A 25,728-nucleotide genomic window follows, 5' to 3' on the forward strand; every position below is an offset into this window, starting at 1 on the left:
ATGGAGCCCTTGACAGACAGCCCACGCCAGCGCTCAGAGAGCATAAGCAGCTCTGTGTCTCAGGGTTCGAGGTCCAAGATGGTCCTCCGTCAGCGTTTGTCTGAGCTGATGACCTGCGTGGAGGACATGAGTTCTGATGAGGAAGCCAGCGAAGAAGTGTCCCGCACACTGGATGAGGCGTTTCACCTCTGTGGGCGCTTCGTTCCTACAGACGCATTCAGGTTGACCTGAGCACCTGCTGATTCACACATACTCAAGCTTTACACAGATACACACACACAGACACACACACACACACACACACACACACACACACACAGGAAGTTTCTTAAACATCTGAAATAATACGGACAAATTTGACTTTTGTTTGCCTGGTTGTAAAAGCGTATATTTCAAGATCAAAAAGTACAAAAAAAACAACCTGACAGGGACTTTAATTGAAATGTTTCTTGCATTATGTCTGGGGCTCTTCACAGTTGGACACTTCTAAGTGGTTTCCAATTAGCCTTATAAGATTGTAAAAAATGTGGATGTTTTGAAGGGGTACTGTTGAATGCTGTATTCCGTAAAAGTATACTTAGAAATTAAAGTAAGAAATGTAGAAATTAATTCAAAAATAAAGTAGAATTAAAGTATTACACTTGCTAAAGTGTTTATAGTAAGTGCAATAATCTAGCAATGCAACTGAAATGTGTTACTTTAGTCAAAACTCTACTACAAACACTCTGACAGGCTGCACATGGTGACCTGGAACGTGGCCACAGCAGAGCCTCCTGAAGACGTCTCCTCATTGCTGCAGTTAGATGTCCAGCCTCCCACAGACCTTTATGTGATTGGGTGAGAAATGACTATATGGAAACTTGAATTTCAAATTCTGCCAAGAGGATAAAAGTGTCTCTCTCTTTATGTTTCGGCACTGAAAAGAAGGTGTGTGTGTGTGTGTGTGTGTGTGTGTGTGTGTGTGCGTGCGTGCGTGCGTGTGTCACAGCCTGCAGGAGGTGAATGCCACCCCTCTGAGGTTCATCTCTGACCTGCTGGTGGAGGACTCATGGAGCCACGTCCTCATGGACACACTGGCCCCCAGGGGCTTTGTCAAGGTGAGAGATGACTGTAGGGAAATGGAGAAATTGTACTGTCCGGACTGGTGCAAAAAAATATTGGGTCCTGTGTATTTATGTGTGGATGTGTACCGCAAAAGCTAGTATAAATAACAGTCTTAAAGCCACTGTAAACCCAAATCCACAAAATCGTTTGAACTAATTTGTATGATTTTGATGAACTTTACAGAAATTTGGTTTCTGTCGCGGGGTACGCTCTGGTTCTTATGACAAATGATGTATTTTGAACCAATCACGGCAGTTCTCTGCCCGAACATTCTATTAAACAATTTAGCCATGGAGATCGTTTGATAAGGCCACACCCACACAGTCCTGTCAAACGTAACAGTAAAAAAGCAGTTTTTTAACTAGGTGTTATATTTATGAATATTTATTTTCTATCAGATTTATAAAATAGTTTATTGAGACACCTAACCTTAATATCATATATTGATTGCTCCTCTTTTAAAAGAGGTTTCCAGAGGCTTTAACTACTTACAGGTTGACACTGTTAGTTTTATTGAGTGTTAAAAACTTTTATTGGAGAGCTAAAAGATCAATTATTTTAATGATTCATTAAAATCCATCTTGATCTCTGTGCAGGTCACATCAGTGAGGATGCAGGGTTTGCTGCTGCTGGTTTTTGCCAAACAAATTCATCTCCCCTTCATCCGAAACATCCGGACCACCTACACTCGCACTGGCATCTTCGGCTACTGGGTAAGAAAAAACGCAATGGGAGCGCTGGGTTTAGCCCTGAGCCTCACAGCAACGCTATTAAACTCTGCACACCAGGAATCCCATTGGCATCTGATGCTGTGGAGTTTCCACACATCATGAAAGGCCTATTGTGCTTGTTAAGTGGAGTGCGCAACAACACAGAACACTCAAACTGGTGCGGTACACTGCGGCAAGACTTGCAAGACAAATGGTCTAAACCATAATCCGAGTCACCAGATTCTTCTCAGATTCAATAAAGGCAAAACACTTCTATTTGTTTAATTTTTTTAATCTACAGTATATTACATATTCTAGTACCTTACTGCAGTCAAATTAATCTATATTTTCACTTATGATTGGTCTGCATTTATTATTCCTTAACAAAAATAAATAAATAATTTTTGTTTAGGTCTTTCGAATCCACCATATCTTTAAAGGAATACTTCAAATCAAATCAGTTTTATTTGTGTAGCCCAAAATCACAAATAGACATTTGTCTCAGTGGGCTTTACATTCCATACAATATGATACAATATGATACAATATGACACCCTGCCCTTACACCCTTAGCTCGGCTGAGAAAAAACTCCCAGTAAAAAACACTTTACCGGGACTCAGTCTTCCCTTGGCCCAGCTGTCCTGGTAATCCTAACCCTACATTTACCATGTGTGATGACACACTAGTAAAAAGTAGGGTTAGACAGTGAGACCATTAAAACACTCTTTCTGCCTTTTCTCAGGCTAGGATGAACTGATTTTTTTTTTTAAATGCACATGTATACTACATAGGATCTCAGAGTTCAATACACCTTCATATTCCCACCTGTGAAGTAGGTCTTTAACTTCACATACTATATTCCCCATCCTCCTCTGTTTATGTTTTATTAGGGTAATAAAGGAGGAGTGTCCGTGAGTCTCTCCTTCTATGGCCACATGGTGTGCTTCCTTAACTGCCACCTAGCAGCTCACATGAACTACGCTCTGCAGCGCGTCGACGAGTTTGAGTACATCCTGGAGACACAAGACTTTGACATCTATGACACGCCACAAGTCCGGGACCACAAGTCAGTAAGCCTATATGGAGGCCTGCAAACACCCCCACAACCATCACACACACACACACACACACACACAAACACACACATACACACAAAAACACACACACACAAATGCTGTGAAATTGGGAAACATACAGTATATGCTGCTGTAAAATGTGGCTCCATCCCTCTCACACAGGGTGGTGTTCTGGTTTGGCGACCTGAACTTCCGCATTGCAGACCATGGCTTGCACTTCCTCCGCTCTTCCATCAACGGCGGACGCCTTAATTTGCTGTGGAGCAAAGACCAGGTGAAAATTAGGCGCACACATGCAAGCGCACACACACACACACAGTAAAACACTCGCTAATGTATGCTATTCATGTTCCTGCAGCTCACCATGATGAAAAAGAAGGAACCTTTCCTGCAGGAATTTGAGGAAGGGCCATTGAATTTCAAGCCCAGCTATAAATTTGACCGTAACTCTGACACCTATGACACCAGGTAACGTGCTATAGAAACAAATATATTGGACACTAAACCTAAACCAGCTTTCTCAATCTTCCTCCATTCTCTTGTTTATGTTTGAATTTGGAACAGCACTCCAAAGGCATGGTTGGGTTTTAAGTAAGACACGCTCATCTTTTATGTGTTGCATGCCCCACATTCCCTTATTGCTTAGTTGCCTCACCATCTGTCCTTTTTCCCAAAGCGTTTGCCACCACATCTTTAGTTGACACAATACTTGTATCCCCATGAGACAAGCTAGACAGGGACCCAAAGCAGCCAAACCCTGATGTGTAGATGAAGTCGGGAGCAGCTCTTTCTCAGTCCTGACACTAGCGCCATGTATGTGTCTCTCTTAGAAAGAGCACTGTGGCGCTGCCCCTAACCATGTACAGACCTAGGCCTCTGCAGCGCTGCAGCACCACCCTCTTCCTCCTCCTCACCTCCCTCACCTGGGGGCTGCTCTCTGTCTGGTTGGGGGCCTGGTACAGGGAGCTAGACCCGCCAAGGTGGGTGTCTCCATAGCCATGCCCTGTATGTTTCAGAGAGATCCCCATACTAAATAATCATCACTCTATAGGTGAAATATATATATATAACCTACAATTGCAAAATGACTGGACACATAAAGTGATCTAGTTAACTTAATACGCTTCATGAATTGCAGACATCATCTGCAAATTCATTAGACCTGAGACAACTCCCTCCTGCATCCAGCACCCCACTGTTTGTTCTTGCATAATATATGTGTTACTTTTTATAGTAACATTTGTATTATATTGAGTTGGTATTACTCAAGCTGTAATACCATACCAATGGGAATGGGTATAATCCACTCCTGACATTTAGCATTTCTCCTCAGCATGCTAAATTGTAGATATAGCTCTGCATCTTGTGTCTGGTTTGTGTTCTGTAACAGCGTTGTATCTGATATTTCTATACGAAAATAACACCTGTTAGTTAGGTTGATGTATAGTCACAAATGGAAATGTGACATATCAGGTAAGCAGTGAAAGCATTACCTGTTGTAAGCACATTTGGTATCAACGCTTGCCTTTGCTTTGCTCAGTGGCAAGAAGAGGAAACCGGCCTGGACTGATCGGATCCTCTGGCGCATCAAACCCAAATCTCTGCCATTAGAGGATGATGATGATGAAGATCAGAATGAGAAGGCATCGACTTCTTCCAAGGATGCAATGGATGAGTTTCCACTCCTGGTCACTCAGGACAAATATACCAGTGACATGAGCTACGGACTCAGCGACCACAAGCCGGTCATTGCAACCTTCAGTATGGAGGTGAGAGCGGACTCACTGTAGGATGCTTTGACACTGTTCTGTGCTGCTCAGTTCACTTAAAAGTTGAAGTCAGTGATTCTGGGGAACGCTTGTTGACCAAATCCCTTTATATCAATATCAGGGAATATCTCCACATGATCCTATATGTAAGCTATACGCTCTGTTAACTGGTATGTAAACAAAGGATATGTAAACAAAGACGGCCCACTGTAGCTAGCAACATGCCAGTTTACAGAGCCTAGGCTATGTATTAACACTGGATTTGTTTTTCAGCACACACAGAGGAAGGACAGGTAGCGGATGGTGAGGAGATATTCACTGATTTTGACAAAAAGTGATTTTGACAAGACAACAACAAAAGTGAAGTGAAGTGATTTTGACAATAGAATAGTTCCCCAGAATCACTGACTACACATTTAATAGTTACTTCAACCTCTAAAAGAAGAGGTTTTTTCTAAAACTCTATCTCTTTCTTTCTGTTTTTCCCGCAGCTGAGGAAGTGCTTCGACACACCATTGGTGCACGTATCCCCTGAAGGTGTATGGAGCGCTGACCAGGATGCACTTCTTAACTACACCATCCAAGAGGACTTCATGTCCTCCACATGGGACTGGATTGGTCTGTACAAGGTACTGGGCCAGACATAGAAGGAAGACAACAAACAAAAAATAAATACAAGACCATTTTGAACTCTAGGGGTTGTTCTCTTGCAGGTGGGATTCAAGAGTGCGCCCGATTATGAAAGCTTTGTTTGGGTCAGAGAGCACGACTTGGCAGATATACATGAAGTCATACAGGTAAGGCGCAAGAAACATTTGTATCATTTTTGGACAAATATTATATGGATGCATGTTTTGTTCAAATGCATGTGTCTTTTGGATGCAGTTATCTGTAGACAAGGATGAGATCCCTCTGGTTGGTGGACAGTATGTCTTGGGTTACTACAGTACAAACATGCAAAGCCTTGTCGGCTTCAGTGCTAACTTCCAGGTGAGTGTAACACTGTTGCATCTGTAGTTATACTTTATTATATGTCAGTATGTTCTTAAATATAGAAGTATAAGAAAGGGGTTGACTAACACTGTGAACCTACAGAATAATTAAATATACAAGTTTCTGAGAAACATAAACTAAACTTAAGAAATATACTGAGTGTGTATTTGCAGTAGGAAATGTGTGGCAGTGGGCTGTTTAGTTTAAAGATCTAATCTTTGTTTCAATCCTGCAGATCCTTGAGTCAAAGCGTGCTGTGATGGAAGGCCTCGTTCCTGAGAAAGGCAACGGGTTCAACAAATAAAAACAAACAAATTCATTGTGATTGCCATATATTCTCCCTCTCCCCTGGAAAATGACACAAAATTGATTCAGACTTGCAAATGCCCCAAGATCGACTCCATCGTTTACTCCACCGAGTCAGTTAGTAATAAGAGATTGCCGCTATACTGTGCCATCAAATGGACTGGAAACTTCAATTTGTTTTTCCACCTTTGCCTTTAAGAAGTTCACCTTATGTTAGATTCACTTTAGCTGGAACAGTATTTCTACTCAAATGGTTGATCGTTGTAATGAGTGCTGATCCAGGTTATCCACAGGCCTTTTGTGCCTAAGAGCAAAAAAAAGACACAAATAAGTTAAGTTTTGTTTTTAGAAAGTAGTGGACGTGCACTGCAGGTCAACACTGTCCGTTGTCAAATTATATTTGAAAATACATTTTCATGTTTTGGTTTGGTTTAAATGAATGCCAGTGTAGAGGGTTGTATAGTAAACGAATAAAAGATCTTCCAATCATAGGGAACTGTTCTATGTTGGAGCAGGCTTTTACTTGATCAGTAGTACTGTTTTGATGCTGAAAGATGCATCTGGGAATTGAGTTTTAAAAATACTTGCTATGAATTATTTGCATCAATTGTTGGAGCTAAGGGTCTTAGAGTGGAATGATAAAGTTGGCAGAAAGATTTAAAATAAAATAAACACACTTCATTTTCTCTGAGAACATTTAATTTTAGATGTGTGATGTTGATGTGCACTAAATATATTCCTTTATAAAATATATTTTTAATGTATATGCTATATAAACAATAAGTCTAAAGTGTGCCATACTCTAAGGCAGTGAACAGAATCATGGTAATATTATATTTTTAAATCATTTGAATTGAAATACAGTATATTAATAATTAATTTATCTTGTTCTAAACTGTAGTTTCTCCCATTTATTCAATACAGGATTACTTTTATATTCCGATGCAAAAATGATTGTTGTGATAGAAAACAAAGTTTCAAAAATGTCTGTGTGTATTAGGGAAATTGTGTATATTTGGTTGACTGATTGATTGATTGAGTGACCAATGGATTATGTTTTTCATTGTGTTAATGAAATATATAAGAGAAGGTTGTTTGTTAGAGGAGTGCTGGTAAATGCCATTCAAGTTCTTTTGTGATCACAGTGACTTCCTAAAATGGCAAGAAAGGCTTCTGTTTTCCTATTGATGAAAATATGTTAAACCACCACAAAATGTTTGCGGTCTTATTAAATCTGAAATAAGCAGTTGACTGTGAGGTTTCATTGATGTTTTAGATAAAATGTAACACAGTTATTGATTGTATATCATGAAAATAGTACAATGTTTTCACCTACAAGGTAGTATGTAGTGGGATAATATAATGAGTTTTATGATATCAGGCTATGCTACGACACGTGTGATATCCCACCATACTATGACACTACAATGACATTACATCTTGACATCAGACTATACTATGACATCCTAATAAACAAAAACAAAAAAATATATTAGTATGTACAGTAAAGTGTGATGAACATCTTGACATGTTTATGTTTTGTATCCAAAATTTAAAATAAAATAAGAGGTCAGGTTGCCTTTAGTCTGATTTGTGTAACCTGCTAGTATATCTATTCGGTTATTTGAATTATCTAATATTAAAGATAAAAAGACATATAACAAAAAAAAGACATAAGAAATAGGCTATGTATCAACAAAAAAGTACACATTACACCAATAAATGACAACTTTACACATAAATCCAGAGACAAATTTGAATATTCCCTTCCAAACAGGGGCAGCGTAACGACTCACTTCAGAGTCATTGAGAATATCCCAGAAGGCAGTGGATGTACTGTATATTGAGTTGTTTCATTATTAGCAGTGAATGTTGTCTCATATTTACCACATTATTACTAGGTTTCCACATGTAACCACAGTTGCAAATACTACCATGAATGTTTTCCTCTCTTTCTTCCTAAAATATATATATTTTTGATTAATTTAGCTTATATACATTGCATAAAATGAAATAAAAATATTATTACTTATTATCAGCTGTTACTTAATATCCCAGTCTACGCCTTTGTTGCTTGGTGTCCTCACATGTGCACACTTAAAACACTTTTAAATAAAACACAATACAAAAAACTGTTAATTATTTCAATGTTGGCATCATTTTGAGTAATAAAAATTAACTTTAAAGAACCTTGATGATTTTTGTCATAATTCATGTATGAAAGGGTTAAGTTACTTTCCCACAATTCATTGCGCGGTAGCGTTCACCGACATGACAACTCTTGGTTTTTGGAATATCTTTCCAGTGAGGCTCTTCGGTGGTACACACGTGGAGAGTTTTTAACACATTGCTGCTTCGCTTAAGGTAATGTTTTACCCAATGCATGTGCTAAACCAATATAATATAAAACCGGACACAGTTGTATAAATAGTAGAGGGTTATCTTACTGTCCTGTCATCGCTGCTGAAGAGGAATTAGGTGCCCAAAATGCTGGCTAACAGCAGGCTAGCGGAGTTAGCTCTATTTGTGGACTGGTAGAGTATGGTGGTTGACATGAGCTAGTACATCGCTAAACAGTTCATTTCAAGCAGCAACATTTGTCTCAAAATGGTCGTTATAACGATTTCAAGCATGTTTACACACAGTGTAACTTGCCCCACTGTGAAGTTTTCTAATTTAGCGTTAGTGCGGTAAAGTAAACATTTGACTTTTTGTCAGGTAACTAGCCTGAACATGCTACGATGTTGCCTTCCATACTAAATTGACACCTATTAGTGCTCTTTATTCTTCAAAAAAGCAAACTTTGAGCCCAATCATTTGAAACATTACCCCTGCACGTTGTCTGTCTTCCTAGGGAGTGGGTGTGTTATTCCAGTAAAAGTCCTATATGTCTACTATATCTATTTATGTAAATTACCTGACTGTTAGGCTTGGATCCAACCAAACGGAGGAGGATGGCAAGTGAGGACGTGGAGAGGCTGCTGATCCAGTTTCAGGATGAAAGTGGGGAGGTCTTGGGTTCACCTTTTGATGTCCCTCTGGACATCACCCCCGACAAACTACAGCTCGTCTGCAATGCACTGTTACAAAAGGTACTCAGCTGTGACTATACAAGTATAGAGTTTAAATTGTTATAAAGCTGCACATATTGATCCTACATGTTTATTGTTTAGCCAGATTTGTGCAGATATATCATGGCAAATGTAATATTTTAAATACTAAATTCAAGAAAAGTGAATCAGTTATCACTTAACGTTGAAGTCAGTGATTCCTGAGAAAGCTTGTTGTCAAAATCAGTTAATGTCACCTCACGATGCGCTGCCTGCCAGCCAAGGGTGTATGTTAACGCTGGATTTATTTAAACGTGCACACACACACACACACACACACACACACAGTGCATCCAGTTAACAAATCTTGAGGAGATATTTACTGATTTTGACAACACAAATTGCTGATTCCGCCTTTAACTCCTCCAAAGAGATCATCTCTCAAAGGCCACACATTGGTTTCTGTTTTAAGCCGCCTTATGTGTTAAAGTTACATAAAGATGACATTGAAATCCGGAAAGTGTACCTTATTTTGCTGTTATTCACTGTAGGAAGAGCCTGTGCCACTGGCCTTCTTTGTGCGTGGGGAGGCAGAGGTGGTGTCCAATCTGAGGTTGTGTGTGAAGGCTCTTGGGGTTGAGACGGAGCAAGTTCTGCCCGTGGTGTACCAGCCCCAGGCGGTGTTCAGAGTTCGTGCTGTGGCCCGCTGTACCAGCACACTACAGGGACACACAGAGGCTGTCATCTCAACTGCGTTCAGCCCCACCGGCAAGTGAGTAACTCAGATACAGAATAAGCAAAAGCCAACTCTTTGTACTTTGGTATATGTAAAAGTCCTTATGATAAAGCAACCGTTGAGAGGGGATTGAATTGGACATTATAGTCTGAAGACACAGCCATGGGTCGATTTGAGATATGCTGTTAATTCACTTGTCCTTGTTTGTTGCAGATATCTGGCCAGCGGTTCAGGTGATACCACGGTGCGGTTTTGGGACTTGATGACTGAGACGCCTCACCACACCGCCAGAGGTATGAAGACACTTCTATGAGGCATTATGATCTGCTATGCTTCAACATACTCATGAATGATTACTGCCTGTAGACACCCGTTAGCTGCAATCTGCTTCATTACAGGACACACACACTGGGTACTGACTATCGCCTGGTCACCTGATGGCAAGAAGCTGGCTTCAGGGTGCAAGAACAGTCAGGTGAACATCCAACACACACACACGTCTTATCTGTTTTTTTGTTTTTATCCTGTTGAATTTGATGTATTCATTTTGTTGTGGTGCCTTTTTTTGGTCTGTAGATTTGCCTGTGGGATCCAGTGACGGGCTCACAGATGGGAAAGACTTTGACAGGACATTCTAAGTGGATCACTTGGCTCTGCTGGGAACCTCTCCACCTGTGAGCGCTCAACCTATCAATTTCTCATGTTTGCCTAATGTTTTTGTTATATTTTACTTGTGTATTGGTGAAATTACGTTCAGGGAAGACATTTTGAAACGTCACCTTAACACTAGAACCGCCAGCATTCTATTTATACCTAGAACCGCCAAGGCGGGTCAAATTGACCCGTGCATTTCTAGTGTGGTATAAAGTCATAAATTAGTTTGTTTAATAATCATCTGTGTTTTGGACCTCTTGTTTTATAATCTAAGTATCTTTAAGAACACCAATCACGTTTCGTAGCGACTCAGTAATGAAACTGAAAGTAGGCATAATATCGCAAGTATAGTAATGAAAACAGAAGGTCAAAACAGCGTCCAAATGAGCTAAAATCCTATAAACAGTAACATGGCAAACTTATTTTTAGGTAAGCTCTAATTGATTATTCATTAATTTTTCCCCACGTTGACATGTTTTGAGGCGGAGGACACCTCCGCCGCTCTCTGTCCGGCTCACAGAGAGCACTCAGCTGTCTGTCAGTTGAGCTGTGAGCCGCGGTGTGTGGAAGACAGCGCTCAGTTCTGATCTCTCGCTATCAGACTCGTATCACTCATTTCACTTAGTAATTCTAATGTTGTTAGGTATTTATCTTCATCTCTAATTTATTGTAAGTGTTTATGAATGACTGCACGTAGGCTACAGTTGTCAGATCGCGGACCCCAAACAATGCCGTTGCCTAGCAACCTGCTCGAACATTTTTCATTTTCCATTTTCCTGTGCGGGTCAAATTGACCCAGCGTGGCGGTTCTAGGTATAAATGCCTGTTTTTTTAATACAGTTTAATTGTGACTTTATTTAACCATATGGAGAGCATCACAACACCATTTTAGGAAAAGTCAATGAGTTGGGGGCTTCAATATTTAGTAAAAGTATAGTTATGGGCAGTTGAAAAACCGCCACGGGTCAAATTGACCCCGTGGCGGTTCTAGTGTTAAGAAAGAAAGGATACTGGATAATGGTGGGAGGGCCATAGTATTGTGCTCGCTGGATAGAAGCAAATCACTATGACTGAGTTCCCCGCACTGCCACGCTGGTGAATTTTCATGGGAGTTGGATTGTAATAAATGAATAGTGATAAGACTTTGTTAAAACCATGAAAATTGCAGATTTTTCTTTTTGTCAACAGTACACCGATGACTTTTGTTGGATTTATAGTAAGAAACTAAATGCTGAATGAGGGATTGTATTGTGTTTAGGACCTATTGAACAGACTAGCCACAACATGAATTCAGTGACTTACTGTTTTCCACTTTCTCGCTCACTTTTAGTAACCCGGAGTGTCGCTTCTTAGCCAGTAGCTCTAAAGACGGCTCAATACGTATTTGGGACACTGTGTTGGGACGCTGTGAGAAGATCCTGACTGGACACACTCAGTCAGTCACTTGTGTGAAGTGGGGAGGAGACGGACTTCTCTACACATCCTCCCAGGACAGGACGGTTAAAGTCTGGAGAGCCAAAGATGTAAGTGTGTGTGTGTCTATGTTTTTGAGACAAACTGAGGAAGATGATTGAGACGAGGGTGGAGACATCAGCTTGGCAAAGCCAGACTTTAATGTGTCTATTTGTATTTGTGGATATAGGGTGTCCAGTGCAGGACTCTGCAGGGTCACGCCCACTGGGTGAACACCCTGGCTCTTAGCACTGACTACATCCTGCGCACTGGAGCTTTCGAACCCGCAACTGCCACTGTCAACCCCCAGGACCTCACTGGATCGTGTAAGTATCATGTAACATTTGCCATCTGGCGTGTGTGTTTGAAAGATGTTTTCATTTAATAAGCATTTTGTTTTCCATAGTGGAAGAGCTGAAGGAGAAAGCTTTGCAGAGATATAATAAAGTCAGGGTAAGTGCCGTTTGTTGCCTGTACTAGTGTGTTCAAGTGTGTATGCCCCTCGTATCGTTAGCACTTACTCCTGTTTTCCTGGTGCTGCAGGGTGCGGCTCCAGAGCGCTTGGTGTCAGGCTCAGATGATTTCACCATGTTCATGTGGAACCCTGCAGAAGATAAGAAGCCTCTGGCCAGGCTGACGGGCCACAGCGCTCTGGTCAACGAAGTGCTCTTCTCCCCAGACACCAGGCTCATTGCCTCTGCCTCATTTGATAAGTCCATTAAGATTTGGGATGGACGCACCGGAAAGTAAGAACATCTCCTGCACACTGAGAGCAGCAAAGCTCACTTTGTCGAGACCGTGCGATACTGCTGTTGTCCAGGTGGTGGTGGTGTAAGCCTATGATTTGTCTAATTATGTCACCTACCTGCTTGTCTATTCAACCAAAGGTACCTAACTTCCCTACGTGGCCATGTGGCTTCCGTGTATCAAGTGGCATGGTCTGCAGACAGCAGGATGCTGGTCAGTGGCAGCAGTGACAGCACGCTCAAAGTTTGGGACATTAAGACCGGGAAACTCAACATGGACTTACCAGGTCACGCTGACGAGGTGAGGGGAGGAGTAGTGCCGCTTCCAGATGGGCCTGCTTTTGATTGTATTTATGTTTTCTAAATGTGGCACTTTTTGTGTTGGTAGGTCTACACAGTGGACTGGAGTCCTGATGGGCAAAGAGTGGCCAGTGGCGGGAAAGACAAATGCCTCAGAATGTGAGTGAGACCTTAACCCCCACACACCCCAACAAAAACAATTGTTTGTTCTCTCCTAACCCGTTGGCCTTGTTTTGCATTTCCAGATGGAGAAGATGAAATCACACCCCCTTCCGAACTGTGGCAGAGGATTCACATTTTCTGCTGTCAAGAAGGCTGACAGCTGGTGCAAGGCTGGCTAGACTGCACTAATTCCACAATTTGACCTTATAATACACGGTCTGCCAACAATGGCACCATGTCAAGGAACTCTAGACTTGTCATGATGACGCATACACCTTTTCCAGGTATGAAACACTTGTTGGGAACATAAAGGATGCAATGTCGTAACGGTATTCAGCTGAGTTTGAATGTAAGACAGTCCATCCATTGAGATGATCATAAGTAGAAGATAAACTGTAAAATGTGCAGAAATCACAAAAAGAGAAGGTTGTGTTTAAAATGAACACATAATGCTTCAGTTTCTGGATACAGGAACAACAGATTAAATTAGATGCACAAGATAAAACCAGCACATAAGGAATACCAAATGTTTTCCACAGCAGTATGTGACACACATTGAGCCCATACTAGGTGAACTATTTACCACAGGTGGATTTGCGGCGCAACAGGTGGGAGCACTAATTACCTTAACGCTGCGATGGTAATGCTGACTGCGCTCCTTCAGCCTTTAATCTCTTTTGTCCTGCGTTCAGCCAAAGCCTCAGCGGGCTGCTTTTTTTCCTGGCACTGTGGTGAAACCAAAGTGTCACATGCTATCAACTCATCACACTTTGGAAAAGATCAGATTCACCATTCCAGTTCAAGTAGACTAGATGTATTCCCCTGTGTATATAACCTGCTTTGTGAAATATTTAATAATAAATATTTACATCAAAACCTTTAACACATTATTTTTGTATTTATTGACATGAATAAGACGTGGAATTACCAGTTGTTTTGGCTTATTCATCTTAATTGTAAAAGGAAGATGGTTGCAAATCCTCAAGCTAGTGCTTGAGCCTGTAGAGCTTCAGTTCTATGATCATGAAAATCCAGACCCACATCTAAGCTGCGGAGTATATTGCAATTTGTTAGCGGCGACTCTGGATTTCCAGGGTATGACTTATTTATCAAAAAAATTATAAGTAACTGTCACTGTAAAGATAGTTTTTATAATGCAGTAAATCATTGAATACTACATTTAAAATGCAGCCAACAGTAACTGTAAACTTAAACACATCAAGAGTCACAGATCGGGTTTTTTAATCACAAATTTATTGAAGCCAATGGACACCATGTTATGTCTACACATGTTGCCAGATCAATAAAATCATACATGGGAGCATGATTTTTTTCCTAATATAACTTATTGTAGTCTTTGCCCCATTACCGGTAATTCATTTTATCCTTCAGTTTTCCAGACAGGACATTTTGAAACGTGAATGTAAATCACACCAGATCTGATATGCTGTACGATGACGTACACAAGAAAAAGCAGCAAAACACATAAAGAATTTAAACAGTAAAAATGTGCTTTAGTTAATAAAAGAAAACACAAAAAAGTAGACACAAAGACATAACAATATTATGTGGCTCCTTGCTTTAAAATGTAATAAAGATTTGCTGCTATCAAGTAAATTAGAGTGGAAATAAAAAGTAGTTTGGCAAAGAGGAGTAAAAGGCTTCTGTGCAAGGCCCTGTGGTGCAACTACAACCAAGCCTTGCTTTAAACACAAGTCAGATCTAGCCTCTGATACATCTACTGTCCCTGTTGCGTCGTTCAATGCATGTAAACACTAAGTTAGACAAGAATGAGTGCAATTAAAGATGGCTAATATTACCAGTTAGCATACAAAAAGCTTATGATGCAGGTTAGCTCGACGTAAACAAAGATTATTAAAGTGACATATCTTACTGGAGGGCCGTTGAATGAGTGAATTGATTAGCATGAGAAAACCACTGAAGGCTCAAAGCGAGCTGGTGTCATATGGCTTTCATGGATATGTATACATGTTGTCATCTCATCTTGGGTAGAAGTCACTTGTATAGTTCAGGCATGCACAGAAGCACCTGCTTGGAAAAAACAGCCTGACTGGTCTGAACAAAAAAAATTACTGGTCAAATAATAAAAGCCTTTACAAGCAGTTGTAGATAACTCAACTGCCAACTGAACACCTAAGTAGCTCTACTGTTGTTGAAAATGTAATTCATTAGCTATTAATACACTTGTCTCTCATCTCCTTTTAAGACTGCGTGTGAAGATTGTGCTACATTGGGTTTTATTTATTTTTCTGACAACATGCGCTCAACGACTGCTTGCTTCAATTTAACGCTGCGAAACAATTTGTGGCGAGAGGTACTGACTCCAGACCAGTTTGCAGTCATACTAAATACACTCTTGACGTTCCCGTATGATGCGGCCACAACACAAACACTGGCAAGTTAAGCGACTTGATGTGTTGAAAGGACCACACGGACACTTTAAACTACTACTGCGGAGAGCTTGGTTGTGTCCGGTAGCATCTATGTTCTTCGCTCAGTATTGTAAGTACTCCGTGAATCAAAAGACACAATTATGGTTTCGGTACAAAGTATTCCCTCTACAATGTGCACGCAACAACAGTCATATAAAGCTAAAACTTCAGACATACAGAATTTCCCTATTGACCTAAACGGTTTGTTTTTTTGTCCTCCGCTCTTATTTGAACTTTTGGTTAATAATACGTGTGTTTTCTTCTCTAAATGCACTCATGTTTGTGGTAATAAAACAACAACAAAAAACAATTCTACAAGTTTGGTCAGGCACACAGAATGACATGTGTTCATTACTTGAGCTGCCTATTTCTGCCCCTTCAAAATAAAATGATCCCTCTTGATTCCTAAGTCTAAAAGGAGAAACCCACAATGGAATCGTTTAGTGCGTCAAAGCCACACTCCCTCCACCTTTTTGTTTTTGTTATTTTAGTATACCACCTGCAAATCATTGGTTTTAATATGGAAACTGGTCACGATTAAGCAGTAGTCTTCTGCTCGGTGCAATGCAGGGAGATAGCATGGAGGAGAGTAGAGGTGTTCAGTTGTGCGTAGCATGAGGCACTGGTCTGTGCTTACTTCCCTCTGGACCGCTTTTCCACCATCTTGAAATCATCAGCTCTACTGGGTCTTCCACACATTGTTTAGTAGTTTGACCACCTCCTCATAGATGACGAAGACTATGGCCACGTCCAAGCACACGCGGCCCAGCCTGGGAACTGTTCCTTTGTAGAAGCTGCGTGAGAGAGATGGTTTTTCGTTGACACTCTTTCACTCTGCAGTGAAAGCTGAAAATGGCACACGGAATACGATCGGGGATCAAAGGGGGGTTACTTACGCCTGTGGTCCTTCATGCTTCAAGATCTGGAAGGCACAGTCCACTGTGTTTTTGTAGCGGTAGGCCTCCAAACCCTACAATAAAAAAGGTGTGTCTGTAAAAATGGTAGACCCCCAGGAGTGTAATAAATATCATCGTAGGTTGCCTTTCTCTACCTGCATCCTGGTCTTCACCACATCCAGAGGTGTATTTCCAAAGACACTGGCGGCTCCTGCCGTTGCTCCGAACACCGCCGTTACAATTGGGTGCATTTCTCGTCTGGGGTCGTCACCTTTAGTGGCGAATCCAAGCGTTGGATTGATGGAGAGGGAAAGGGAGTTGAGAATTCATCAATGAATTGGACTGAAAAAGGACTTTTTTTTGTTTTGTGGTATGTTGGCTTTCTCACCTTTGTACCAATTGCGCAGCGAGGTCATCACGTAGAATCGGATGGCCTGATTGGTCCCTTGTTTCAGGACTGTCGCTGTCAGACCTTGATACGTTCCCCTCACACCTAAATGAGTCAACAGGTTATGCTTTCGTTCGGAGCACAAGCTACACATAAGGATACCGGTAATTACAGATTCTGGTTAGTACCAGACTCCGCTCTCTTACCCTGCTCTCTGATAATCTCACTGACTCCGTGGAAGAAGCCTCTGTAGCGAGGATTGAGGGAACACTGGTCATGGATCATCTTCACCTAAAGGACAAGGCATAATATGATGTGGAAAGAGCTTTTTACAGAAGACAAAACATGTCTGTGGCGGATAGGGAGGTGGACCCTCAACTATAGGGTTGGTGGTTCGATCCCCAGTCTTTCCGCCACATGTCCAAGTGTCCCTGAGCAAGAAACTGAACTCTAACTGTCTCCTGATAGTTAGCCAGCACCCTGCGTGGTAGCTGCTGCTATCGGTGTATGAATGTGTGCTCCAGCTGTAAGTCGCTTTGGATAAAAGTGTCTGCTAAATGACATGTAATGTGTAATAGCATCCAGCTCCACTGACCTTGAGTGTCTCCATGGGGCAGACGATCACGATGGCTTCTGCGATACCTGCTCCCAAACCGCACACGAGGCTCCGTGTGTTGTCCAGCCGACCCGTGGCGTCTCGCATTGGGTTGCTGAGCATCTCAAACGTGCCAAACCTGTGGAAGACGGGAAGGTGATGCATTTGAGAATAAATGAGTCAAAATGAGCGCCAAAGAGGGCTTACGTTTTTGTGACAAATTCCACTGTCGGTCATAGTTTGATCATCGAATCAATGGTAGTATGAGCACCAACTCCATCAAGTTGATAGGTAGCTATATTATGAGTTTAGTTTACAGACGGAAAACCAATCAGCAACTGTCTGGACCACTGATTCAGCTTTACATTTATTTTTTTCTCGCTAAATCTTAGAATAAGCTGCTTTTCCTTGTCCTGACATTAAAGTCAATTAAATATCTTGAGCATTTGGACAGTTGGTTGGACAAAAACAAGACATTTGATAAGATCACCTTGTGCTTATGGAAGTCTGATGTATTATAGACGAAACAGAAAATCCTTTGAGAAGAAAATCTGCAGATTAATTGATTATCATTTATAGCAGCAGCACTACAAATGTGGCTCCCTTAAGTACCAAGAAATGCTGTGTCACTGCCTTGACATCACTCTAACTGTTAAACTATAAATAATTAAGTGCGATTTTATAATCTTAATTCATTAATTACTGTTAAAAATATTATTTTCTATTGTAGCTGTTTTAAGGCTGACAAGTTAAAGCTGCTGTATATCATGAGTGCATCTTCACCTCACTGCAGACTTGGGTATTGATCCGAAGAGCAGGGAGCTGAGACCTCGATATAACCCTCTGAGTCCGTGATCCTGCACAGTCAACTTCACACAGTCACCTGCACGCACGCACACACACACACACACACACACACACACAAACACAAAGAGCATCCAGGAGTGAGTAAACCTGCACAAGCCCTAGCACACAAACCTTCAGTCAGTCAACACAGTCACATGGGTCCTTAAGTGACCTACCAATCCCTCTGTATCGCGGCGGGTTGGCTCTCTCATCCAGCTGCAGCTGGGTCTTGACATACTCTGTGGGGAAGGTGATACAGATCTCAATTCCTCCTGCGATTCCACCTGAGAGTGAAGGAGGAGAGAGACACTGTCTGGTTCTGTCGACTCACTATGAAGAATTGTTCTTGAATGTTCTGTGAGCTGGAGGAACTATTTCAGTGGTGCTGATGCTGGATCATTCCTGGCAGTATCTTTGACTGTTAATGAAATGCTAATGTGATTACACAGTTGGTCTCTATGCAGTAGGCTACAACAGTATTAACCTTCAGAGCTGTCTTGGATCAATTCAGATAATGCGATGTAGCCGAAGCCAATCATAAATAAATTATAAACACAAGTAGCCTACATGTAACTACGACATGCTCTAGTCTCACTCACTGCTGGCTGAGTGCGTTTGGTTTTTGACCCAGTTATACATGGATAGTCTTAATGGGCGACAGATTGAGATTTGGACTGATGTGCATAAAGCAATGGGCTATGAGGCTGGGTGGGGGGGTCTGCGGGATGAATATGTGTTGCAAAATCAACCTGCAAGAATGGCCTTTCCAGGATGCGTGATTTTTCTCCCTCCGACGGCAGCAGCCGCAAGGTTTCTCCTCGCCGCGTACAGCCGCTGGTGTGCCGGCAGAGAGCCCAGCCCCGCGGCGGCAGCAGCGGCGATCAGACGCCGGGATGGTGGCTCCAGAAGAGGGGCTGAGTCCGGATGTCGTATCCTCTCGCATGGCCCCTCACATACCGAAAACGGCTTGAGCAGTGAGGACATTTTGGTCGTCGGGGGCTGGTTTGTAGAACTATATTCCAGTGTGGTGATAATGATCCCAGTCAGACAATGTCACAGCAACAACAACACTGGCAGGCGCACCAATGTGACGGCCGAGGGGAGCATCAATATTCAAATAGCGGTCAGGTGATGGGGCATGCCATTGGCTCACCGTGCTGCCAAATGCCAGCGCATGTCACGTGACTATGCATGACTTGTTTTCGACCAATAACGTGGATGATGCTGTTTTACTGATGGCTATATATCCTGTGTGTACAAGTTGGCCTATGTGATAATGGAGGGCTATTGAGCTATGATTACACAGAGATTTACTTTAATGTGTATGCTAGGCTATAGGCCTACTCTGAGCAATGGAATGTTGTGGTGATGATAATGTTAATATGAAATCAACTGAATAAGATTAATATAATAATGGACTAGATATACATGCTGTTGCCTCATAATCCCTGTTGCCTTAAATAGTGCTCTAGCCATGCCAGAGAACGTGCAATCACACACAGACACTGCCTCACCCATCACCCACAATGAAACTAGGTCAGTGTTTCCACCCACAACCCCCACCCCGTGATAGACGGATACAGAGAGAAGATACAGGGGAATGTGATGCTTGGTTCAGGTTTTATTTTTGATTTGGTGTTAACTTGTCTATTAGCACTATTTTCACGTGAGCAGTGTTTATACAAAGGAGTAGACTGAAGCGAAAAATTCTAATTCAGGAGGGAATTGCAGGCGAGAAGACAAAATTTCCTCCAGCTGGTCTTCCTGGTCGTCTGTGTCCTCATCCATTGAATAGACTCTCATCTGGTTAGCGATCAACAAGAGCATTAGTAGGATGTTTATGTACATCTTCTTGAGTATGTGCATAGATTCAGTCCGGATCTATCTTGTTTTCTTACTCTGATCTTGTTGAGTAAGCTCCTTTCTGTCAGTCTGATTTGCAGCAGCCGATCCACCGTGCTGACGTCCAAGAAAGCCCAGACTCTCAGCTCCTCCAGACACTCACACGCTTTAACCAGCTCCAGCAGTTCATCATCCAGTGTTTCAGTGCAGTTGCTCAGATCTAGGGTCAGATGCTACAGGCAGACAAGTTAAAGGTCAATACTATATATCACATTCATATTGATATACTTATTTGATTGTGGTTACTTTGGTTCTTCAAAGCGAGATTATTTTATAACTTCTCTTTCATATAAATCAGTCCCGACCAAAAATCCAGTCAACATAACAGATTTTTACAGAGCTTTCAAATGCATGTCATAAACATCCTCAGACAGTTTATAGCACTGGCAAAAGCTGCTGTTTGGAAAAGATGACACATTCAATTCCATGCTAAAACAAGTGTTCAGTGGCATTCTGGTTTGGTGTTATCAAACAGTTATATTTAAAGTAAGAGCTCACAAACATACTAGCAGCTATGTCTCTACCTATAGGCCCAAGTGTGCATCGAGATAAATGCTTATATGCTAACATGCTGACAATGGCAGCACTAAAATGCAGATGTTAAGCATAGTTATAGCTATTCACCAATAAGCAATGAAAACAGTGCAGCTAGGATTGATCGGAATTTCTTAGCTTTGAAGATATGTAATCTTAATCATAATGATAAAGTCTTAAACAATTATTGGGACATCTGTGATGGTAATGCATGTACAGTAATAGTTGTCCTGGCAGACCAAAACTTTTAGCTACTTTAGCTCTGCAACTAACATAAAATGGCCTTAACTGAAATATTTAACAACTGTGTTCTAGTTCAACAACATTTGCTCTTAAGGATGCTGCCTCCTTGGCCTACCGACCTGCAGACTGCGTCTGTACCGAGGCAGCATGTCACGGAGGACGGGCTTGGCGCGCCACTCTTCATCAGGGGAGTAGAAAGCTGTCATGCTGAAATCTGTCAGGGGCATCTCCGGCAGCAGTATCCTTGCCAGCCAGTTAGTGTTGGTGACCTGGTCTACCGTGAGCTTGACTTTCAGGTCCGGGCAAAGTGATGCCAAAGTTGCCCATAAGCTGCCACTCACAAGCTTGAAAGAGGAGAAAAGGGAAGGACAGACATTTACAAAGGAAACCTGCAGGGGTATACATTTTTCACCAGTGGCATCTTATTTTTCCAACCCCTTTTGATATTTCAGGAAGTGCTCACACCATACTTATCTCACAGGAAGTACACTAATAGCTTGACAAGAAGAGCATTTGTGCAGGTTGACACATCTCAAAACATTCAAGGGCCTTCCATGCTCTAACACTTCAGCCACCAACTTGAGCACTTAATCAGTTTTCATTGGGGTTAAATGAGTGCTGTTTTATTTCTTGCTAACCTGTCGATGGGGCTCGTTCACAGAGCAGTGCAGCGTGAATGTTTGCAAGGAGATCCCTTCCATACTGGAGTTACCTCTCCATTTTCTGTGTTTGTGCTGGAGAGCCATCAGCAGCTCATCCGACATACAGGAGTAGCTCAGGCTCAGGTTGGTGAGGCCTGGCATGTGGCGCAGGACATTGGGAAGACTGGAGTTCAGGTGAACTTGCACAGAGGCAGAAAAGAATCCCTTCAAGTCCAAGGAAGAGATATAGCATCGGGGGTAGAGGCGCCTCTGAGTACTTGCCATGGCAGAAAGCAACTCCAGACCCTATAACAATATTTGGAACAAAATTAGCTTATTAGAATTAACAAGCATTGTGCATTTTTAAGTGCATGTTGACCACCACGGGTACTTCGGTGAAACACCCGTGGCAATCACAAATCTGCTCATACACTATTTTAGTTAAGCTAGTGTTGTACTCACATGATGCAGGCAGTTTCGCATCCCACTCAGACAAATAGAGTTAAGTTTTGAGCCTCCTCTACGAAGGAAGAGAATCAGGCAGTTTACTAAAGAGTTCCTGAGCCCTAGAGTCCAGGAGGCCCGATCCAACTCCAGCCTCATGATGGAAAGGGAAGACAGTGGGGCATTTGCTCTGTGGAGGCAAAATAATACTTAGTTTAGGGATTTGTCTCTTGGTCATTTTCAAGGTAATCGTGATTTGGTTCGGATGGGCCTTCACAAAACAAACTCCTTTACCTGGTGAGCTCAGACAACAGCCCGCTGATGGTTTGCTCCAGTCGCCGGGCTACCAAAGACCTGCGTGGAGCACACACAAGAACTTCTAGCCTCTCCAGGGAGGCTCCCAGACTGCGTGCGTAGGCCACAGCTGAGCAGTATTCAGACTGCCTGTATTTGGACAGCCGACCACTGAGTTGGAAGTAGCGGTAGCGCCACAGAGAGGGAGAGCGCATGACACTGTGCCAGTGAAAACAAACCAGCTCTGCACTCCTGCGATCTTGGTCAGTAAGACACCTGAACACGAGCCGCAGGCACACGTAAGGAAGAGTCCCCCACTTGCTCTCTGTTTCTGAGCTGCCCTCGAGACCTTCTTCATTGAGATCTTCACCCATCACCTCTTCATTGTCCTCATCTTCATCACTGCTGTCTATTTTCTTTGTCAACTTAAGAAGCATCTCCTCCATTTTTGTTTGTCCTGTATGAACCCAGTGCCACAGACTTTATCTAAAAAAACAAGTATGGGTAAGTTTTGAATTTCCAGAAGAATTTACATTGATTGCCCCAGCTTGTATCACCACTGTAACTGTCGGTAAATGCAATTATCTGTGTGAGATGCTAGTCCCACTTTAGATAAGGGGAAAAGTCTGAAAAATTTATGAAAAAAAGCATAGAGGAGAGACATAGAGACATTACCTGAAGCTGCAAGCAGTCCAACAGTGAATGAGACACTGTGGAAGAACCATACCACAGAATGTTCTATTAGGTTCTATTGTGATATCACAAGGAATCAGTTCAGTTCCACAATTTGAATCAATTCATAAAGTACTTTGTTTGACCCTCAAGAGAAAATTCAAGGCAAACTGGCTTGCAAAGAAAAATCTCAGGCACTCTATCAAAAGGTTTCACATGTTATAACTACTTGGCTTTATTAATAGTCCGTATGCAATTTCCTATTTTAAAAAACAATGTAATGGCCCTAAAATCCCTTTGACTGGTTGGATTATTTCTTTCTTTCAAAGCTCCTTTCTGAGACAATTTAATAATTCTTTGATTAATTTCCCACAGGCCTACCCACCCAGGTAAAAGCAAAATCAAATGATCGGGTGGACCTTATAAGGAGCCAATGTTGCCTAGCAACCCCATCACTGGTCATGTGGTAGAAATGCAAAGCTGCCTAGGAGGCCAAAACGCAAACGAACAAACAAAACAAAACAATGGAGTGGATCGGATAATATTATCCCTGACAAAATTATTTAAAAAAAGAAATAAATCAGTCATTGTGAGGTTTATAACTGCAGACATGATGGATTCATTATTGGATAACCAAAAGGTAGAGATGCATTCTTACCAAAAATAAATGATGCTTAAGTTTTTTTTTCTTTATTGCCTGGCAACAACAAATGTGTTCTTAGTAATACTCAATGTATCTATAAAACGTTTGTGAATGACTTATTAGCTAATAATAAACACTCTTTAAGCCCTTTACAGAGGGGTGCCATCTTAGAAACTAGTACCAAACAATCTAAAGAACTCAAAATATTATAGTGTAGAATAAAAGACTTAAAAAGGGTGAAGGTTCAAAATGTTTAATAATTTAGTGCATAAAACCAAACTTTCTTCTATTTCTATAAAATAATCTGAAAAGGCATTTCTGTTAGCATTAACAAAAAAACTCAATCTTAATTTTCCTCTCTTCACACTCCTTTTGCAAAAAGAGAACTGCATGCCCTTTATTTTTTATAGAAACAAATAGTATTTAATCCTGTAATCAAAAAGGACAGACTATTGTTGAACACATGCAGCTTATTTTTTATTGACACCTCATAAAAAATATCACAGATAAACATAACGTCTAAATGAACATAACTTTTAGGTGCAATGTACTTCCTGCGAGCATCACTACAGAGAGTAGTTAGCGTTGTTTTGTTTTTAAGTACAAGCTAAACTTTTCTCTGATGATGTCTCCATTTATTCCGTTGTGTTCCCCGGCCCGTCAAACAGTAGACACTTAGCCTGTGCACAGAGAAAGAAAACAGTCAGAGGCTTACTGGTAAACAGAGTGACATAAGCTGTGGTATGCTTCGTGGAATCTGTGAGCCTGTGTGTCTCTATTTATGTCTGTGTGTGTTTACAGGCATCTGTGCCAACCTCATGCCAACGCAGTGTGTCAGGGGGCAGCCCCAGATGGCAGTGAGGGCAGGTGTGCGTCTGATCAGGCACCTCCTGGTTTCTTTGGCCCCAGCAGGGCCCCTCGCTGCCCCACAGGGGGCGACACGTGGAGTGGGAGGACCAGGCTACACCGAAGTGAGGGCGAGGGTCTGTCTGGTAGTTCACTTTCTGGTCACTAGAGGGAGGTGGTGACAAAGGATCTGAGTCTTCCTGCAACACGGCAACAGACGAGAGTGGTGTTACCAGAAAGGGAATATCTACCCTGTATGTACAGCATATTTTCTGTGATTATGTGATATGATTATCGAACATCAGAGCGGCTGTAGATGTTTCACAGACAAAAAATGCTGATGCACAATTCTCTGAACTTGCCGACCCTTTAAATAAGTTTTTTAAATTATTCAACAGCCTAATCACATTTTTCCGAATTGCAATCACACGTAATTTAAAATCAAGTCCTCATGGAAAAATATCCTTTGATCAAAGTTGCAAATAATAATTGAAAAAAATCTTAATTATTATCATAATTACATTTCCTCTTTGCCTCTTTAAAGTAATTCCTTCCATGACATAGCTTTGACGATTTTCATTCGGTTTAAATTTAAGAATTTGTGCCGCCGTCACATTCTAAATGCTAATAATGAAGACATTAATTTCCCTTGTAATTTTGAACTTATTGTCCCTTGAAAGCATTTTTGGTAATAATACTTACACATCTTGCAAGAACATATGACCAGAAATGATTAAGTATCTTCAAAATTCTATAATGTCTTTGCACATAGAGGTATTCAATTTAGTTTGTGAAACCTGTTTAGGAGTTTCAGGGCGATACTCTGAGTCAAGAGATCTCAGGCAATACCAGCAGGGTTCAGACGGTCGATCTGTGAAGACACAAACACTTAAGCAGTAACAGCAACTTGGTTTTCCTTACGTAAATGTATTTGCACAGGCATGATACAGATACAAATTATGATTTATTTTGGGTGTGGGTGTTTGTGACTTACTCTGTGCGTTTGAGGGATGACGTGACACTGAAGGGGGGGTCAACTCTTCCTCTGTAGGCAGGATGGACAATGGGAGGCAGTCAGCATTGTCCTGTGTGTCTGTGGCTGTCGAAGTCTCCTGTGTTAAGGTCTCTCTGTTACCAATACATAGATCCTCCCCAACCTTCACCGATCACCCCAACCAGGGGACACACCCAAATATTGAGTTTTACTTTCCATCAGTTATTGCTTTATTGACTCTGATGGGTGTTAATGTACAGTATATATTATGAGTAGGG

At 41.6% G+C, this 25,728-nt stretch overlaps 4 protein-coding genes across 4 annotated transcripts; 2 read left to right on the forward strand and 2 right to left on the reverse strand.

Moving 5' to 3' along the window:
• On the forward strand, nucleotides 1–5,957 carry inpp5kb (inositol polyphosphate-5-phosphatase Kb; the record flags this gene model as incomplete). The annotated part of the gene is made up of 13 exons (XM_080040651.1): nucleotides 1–221; nucleotides 733–837; nucleotides 989–1,097; nucleotides 1,701–1,817; nucleotides 2,706–2,881; nucleotides 3,054–3,165; nucleotides 3,250–3,359; nucleotides 3,456–3,482; nucleotides 4,432–4,660; nucleotides 5,152–5,289; nucleotides 5,374–5,457; nucleotides 5,546–5,650; nucleotides 5,889–5,957. 13 exons carry the CDS (start codon nucleotides 1–3, stop codon nucleotides 5,955–5,957), a joined length of 1,602 nt encoding a protein of 533 aa, XP_079896777.1.
• Nucleotides 5,958–8,267: 2,310 nt separating this feature from the next.
• nle1 (notchless homolog 1) lies at nucleotides 8,268–13,933 on the forward strand. Its single transcript, XM_080041670.1, has 13 exons — nucleotides 8,268–8,323; nucleotides 8,888–9,051; nucleotides 9,561–9,781; nucleotides 9,959–10,038; nucleotides 10,144–10,220; nucleotides 10,322–10,419; nucleotides 11,730–11,922; nucleotides 12,042–12,177; nucleotides 12,258–12,304; nucleotides 12,395–12,597; nucleotides 12,739–12,898; nucleotides 12,986–13,056; nucleotides 13,143–13,933. Exons 2-13 carry the CDS (start codon nucleotides 8,914–8,916, stop codon nucleotides 13,153–13,155), a joined length of 1,437 nt encoding a protein of 478 aa, XP_079897796.1. The 5' UTR covers nucleotides 8,268–8,323; nucleotides 8,888–8,913; the 3' UTR covers nucleotides 13,156–13,933.
• A 2,199-nt stretch (nucleotides 13,934–16,132) lies between these two features.
• On the reverse strand, nucleotides 16,133–19,221 carry slc25a1a (solute carrier family 25 member 1a; the record flags this gene model as incomplete). Its single annotated transcript, XM_080041220.1, has 9 exons — nucleotides 16,133–16,306; nucleotides 16,409–16,482; nucleotides 16,564–16,679; nucleotides 16,797–16,901; nucleotides 17,003–17,087; nucleotides 17,392–17,530; nucleotides 18,175–18,274; nucleotides 18,414–18,521; nucleotides 18,987–19,221. The coding sequence occupies 9 exons, from the start codon at nucleotides 19,219–19,221 to the stop codon at nucleotides 16,192–16,194; spliced, it is 1,077 nt and encodes a 358-aa protein (XP_079897346.1). The 3' UTR covers nucleotides 16,133–16,191.
• A 693-nt stretch (nucleotides 19,222–19,914) lies between these two features.
• LOC307260667 (F-box only protein 39-like) lies at nucleotides 19,915–22,741 on the reverse strand (the record flags this gene model as incomplete). Its single annotated transcript, XM_080040944.1, has 6 exons — nucleotides 19,915–20,040; nucleotides 20,136–20,312; nucleotides 21,036–21,260; nucleotides 21,555–21,863; nucleotides 22,020–22,191; nucleotides 22,296–22,741. The coding sequence occupies 6 exons, from the start codon at nucleotides 22,739–22,741 to the stop codon at nucleotides 19,915–19,917; spliced, it is 1,455 nt and encodes a 484-aa protein (XP_079897070.1).
• Nucleotides 22,742–25,728: the final 2,987 nt, after the last annotated feature.

Source organism: Ammodytes marinus, assembly GCF_949987685.1.
Source record: "Ammodytes marinus genome assembly, chromosome: 14".
Taxonomy (NCBI): Eukaryota; Metazoa; Chordata; class Actinopteri; order Uranoscopiformes; family Ammodytidae; genus Ammodytes; species Ammodytes marinus.

What these genes read in the sequence shown, in the direction of transcription:
- nle1 (XM_080041670.1), top strand. Translation starts at nt 8,914, where the DNA reads ATGGCAAGTGAGGACGTGGAGAGGCTGCTGATCCAGTTTCAGGATGAA. An exon ending in CCAGGACCTCACTGGATCGT is followed by an intron (nt 12,178 to 12,257) that starts GTAAGTATCATG and finishes TGTTTTCCATAG; the next exon opens with TGGAAGAGCTGAAGGAGAAA. An exon ending in TGGGATGGACGCACCGGAAA is followed by an intron (nt 12,598 to 12,738) that starts GTAAGAACATCT and finishes ATTCAACCAAAG; the next exon opens with GTACCTAACTTCCCTACGTG.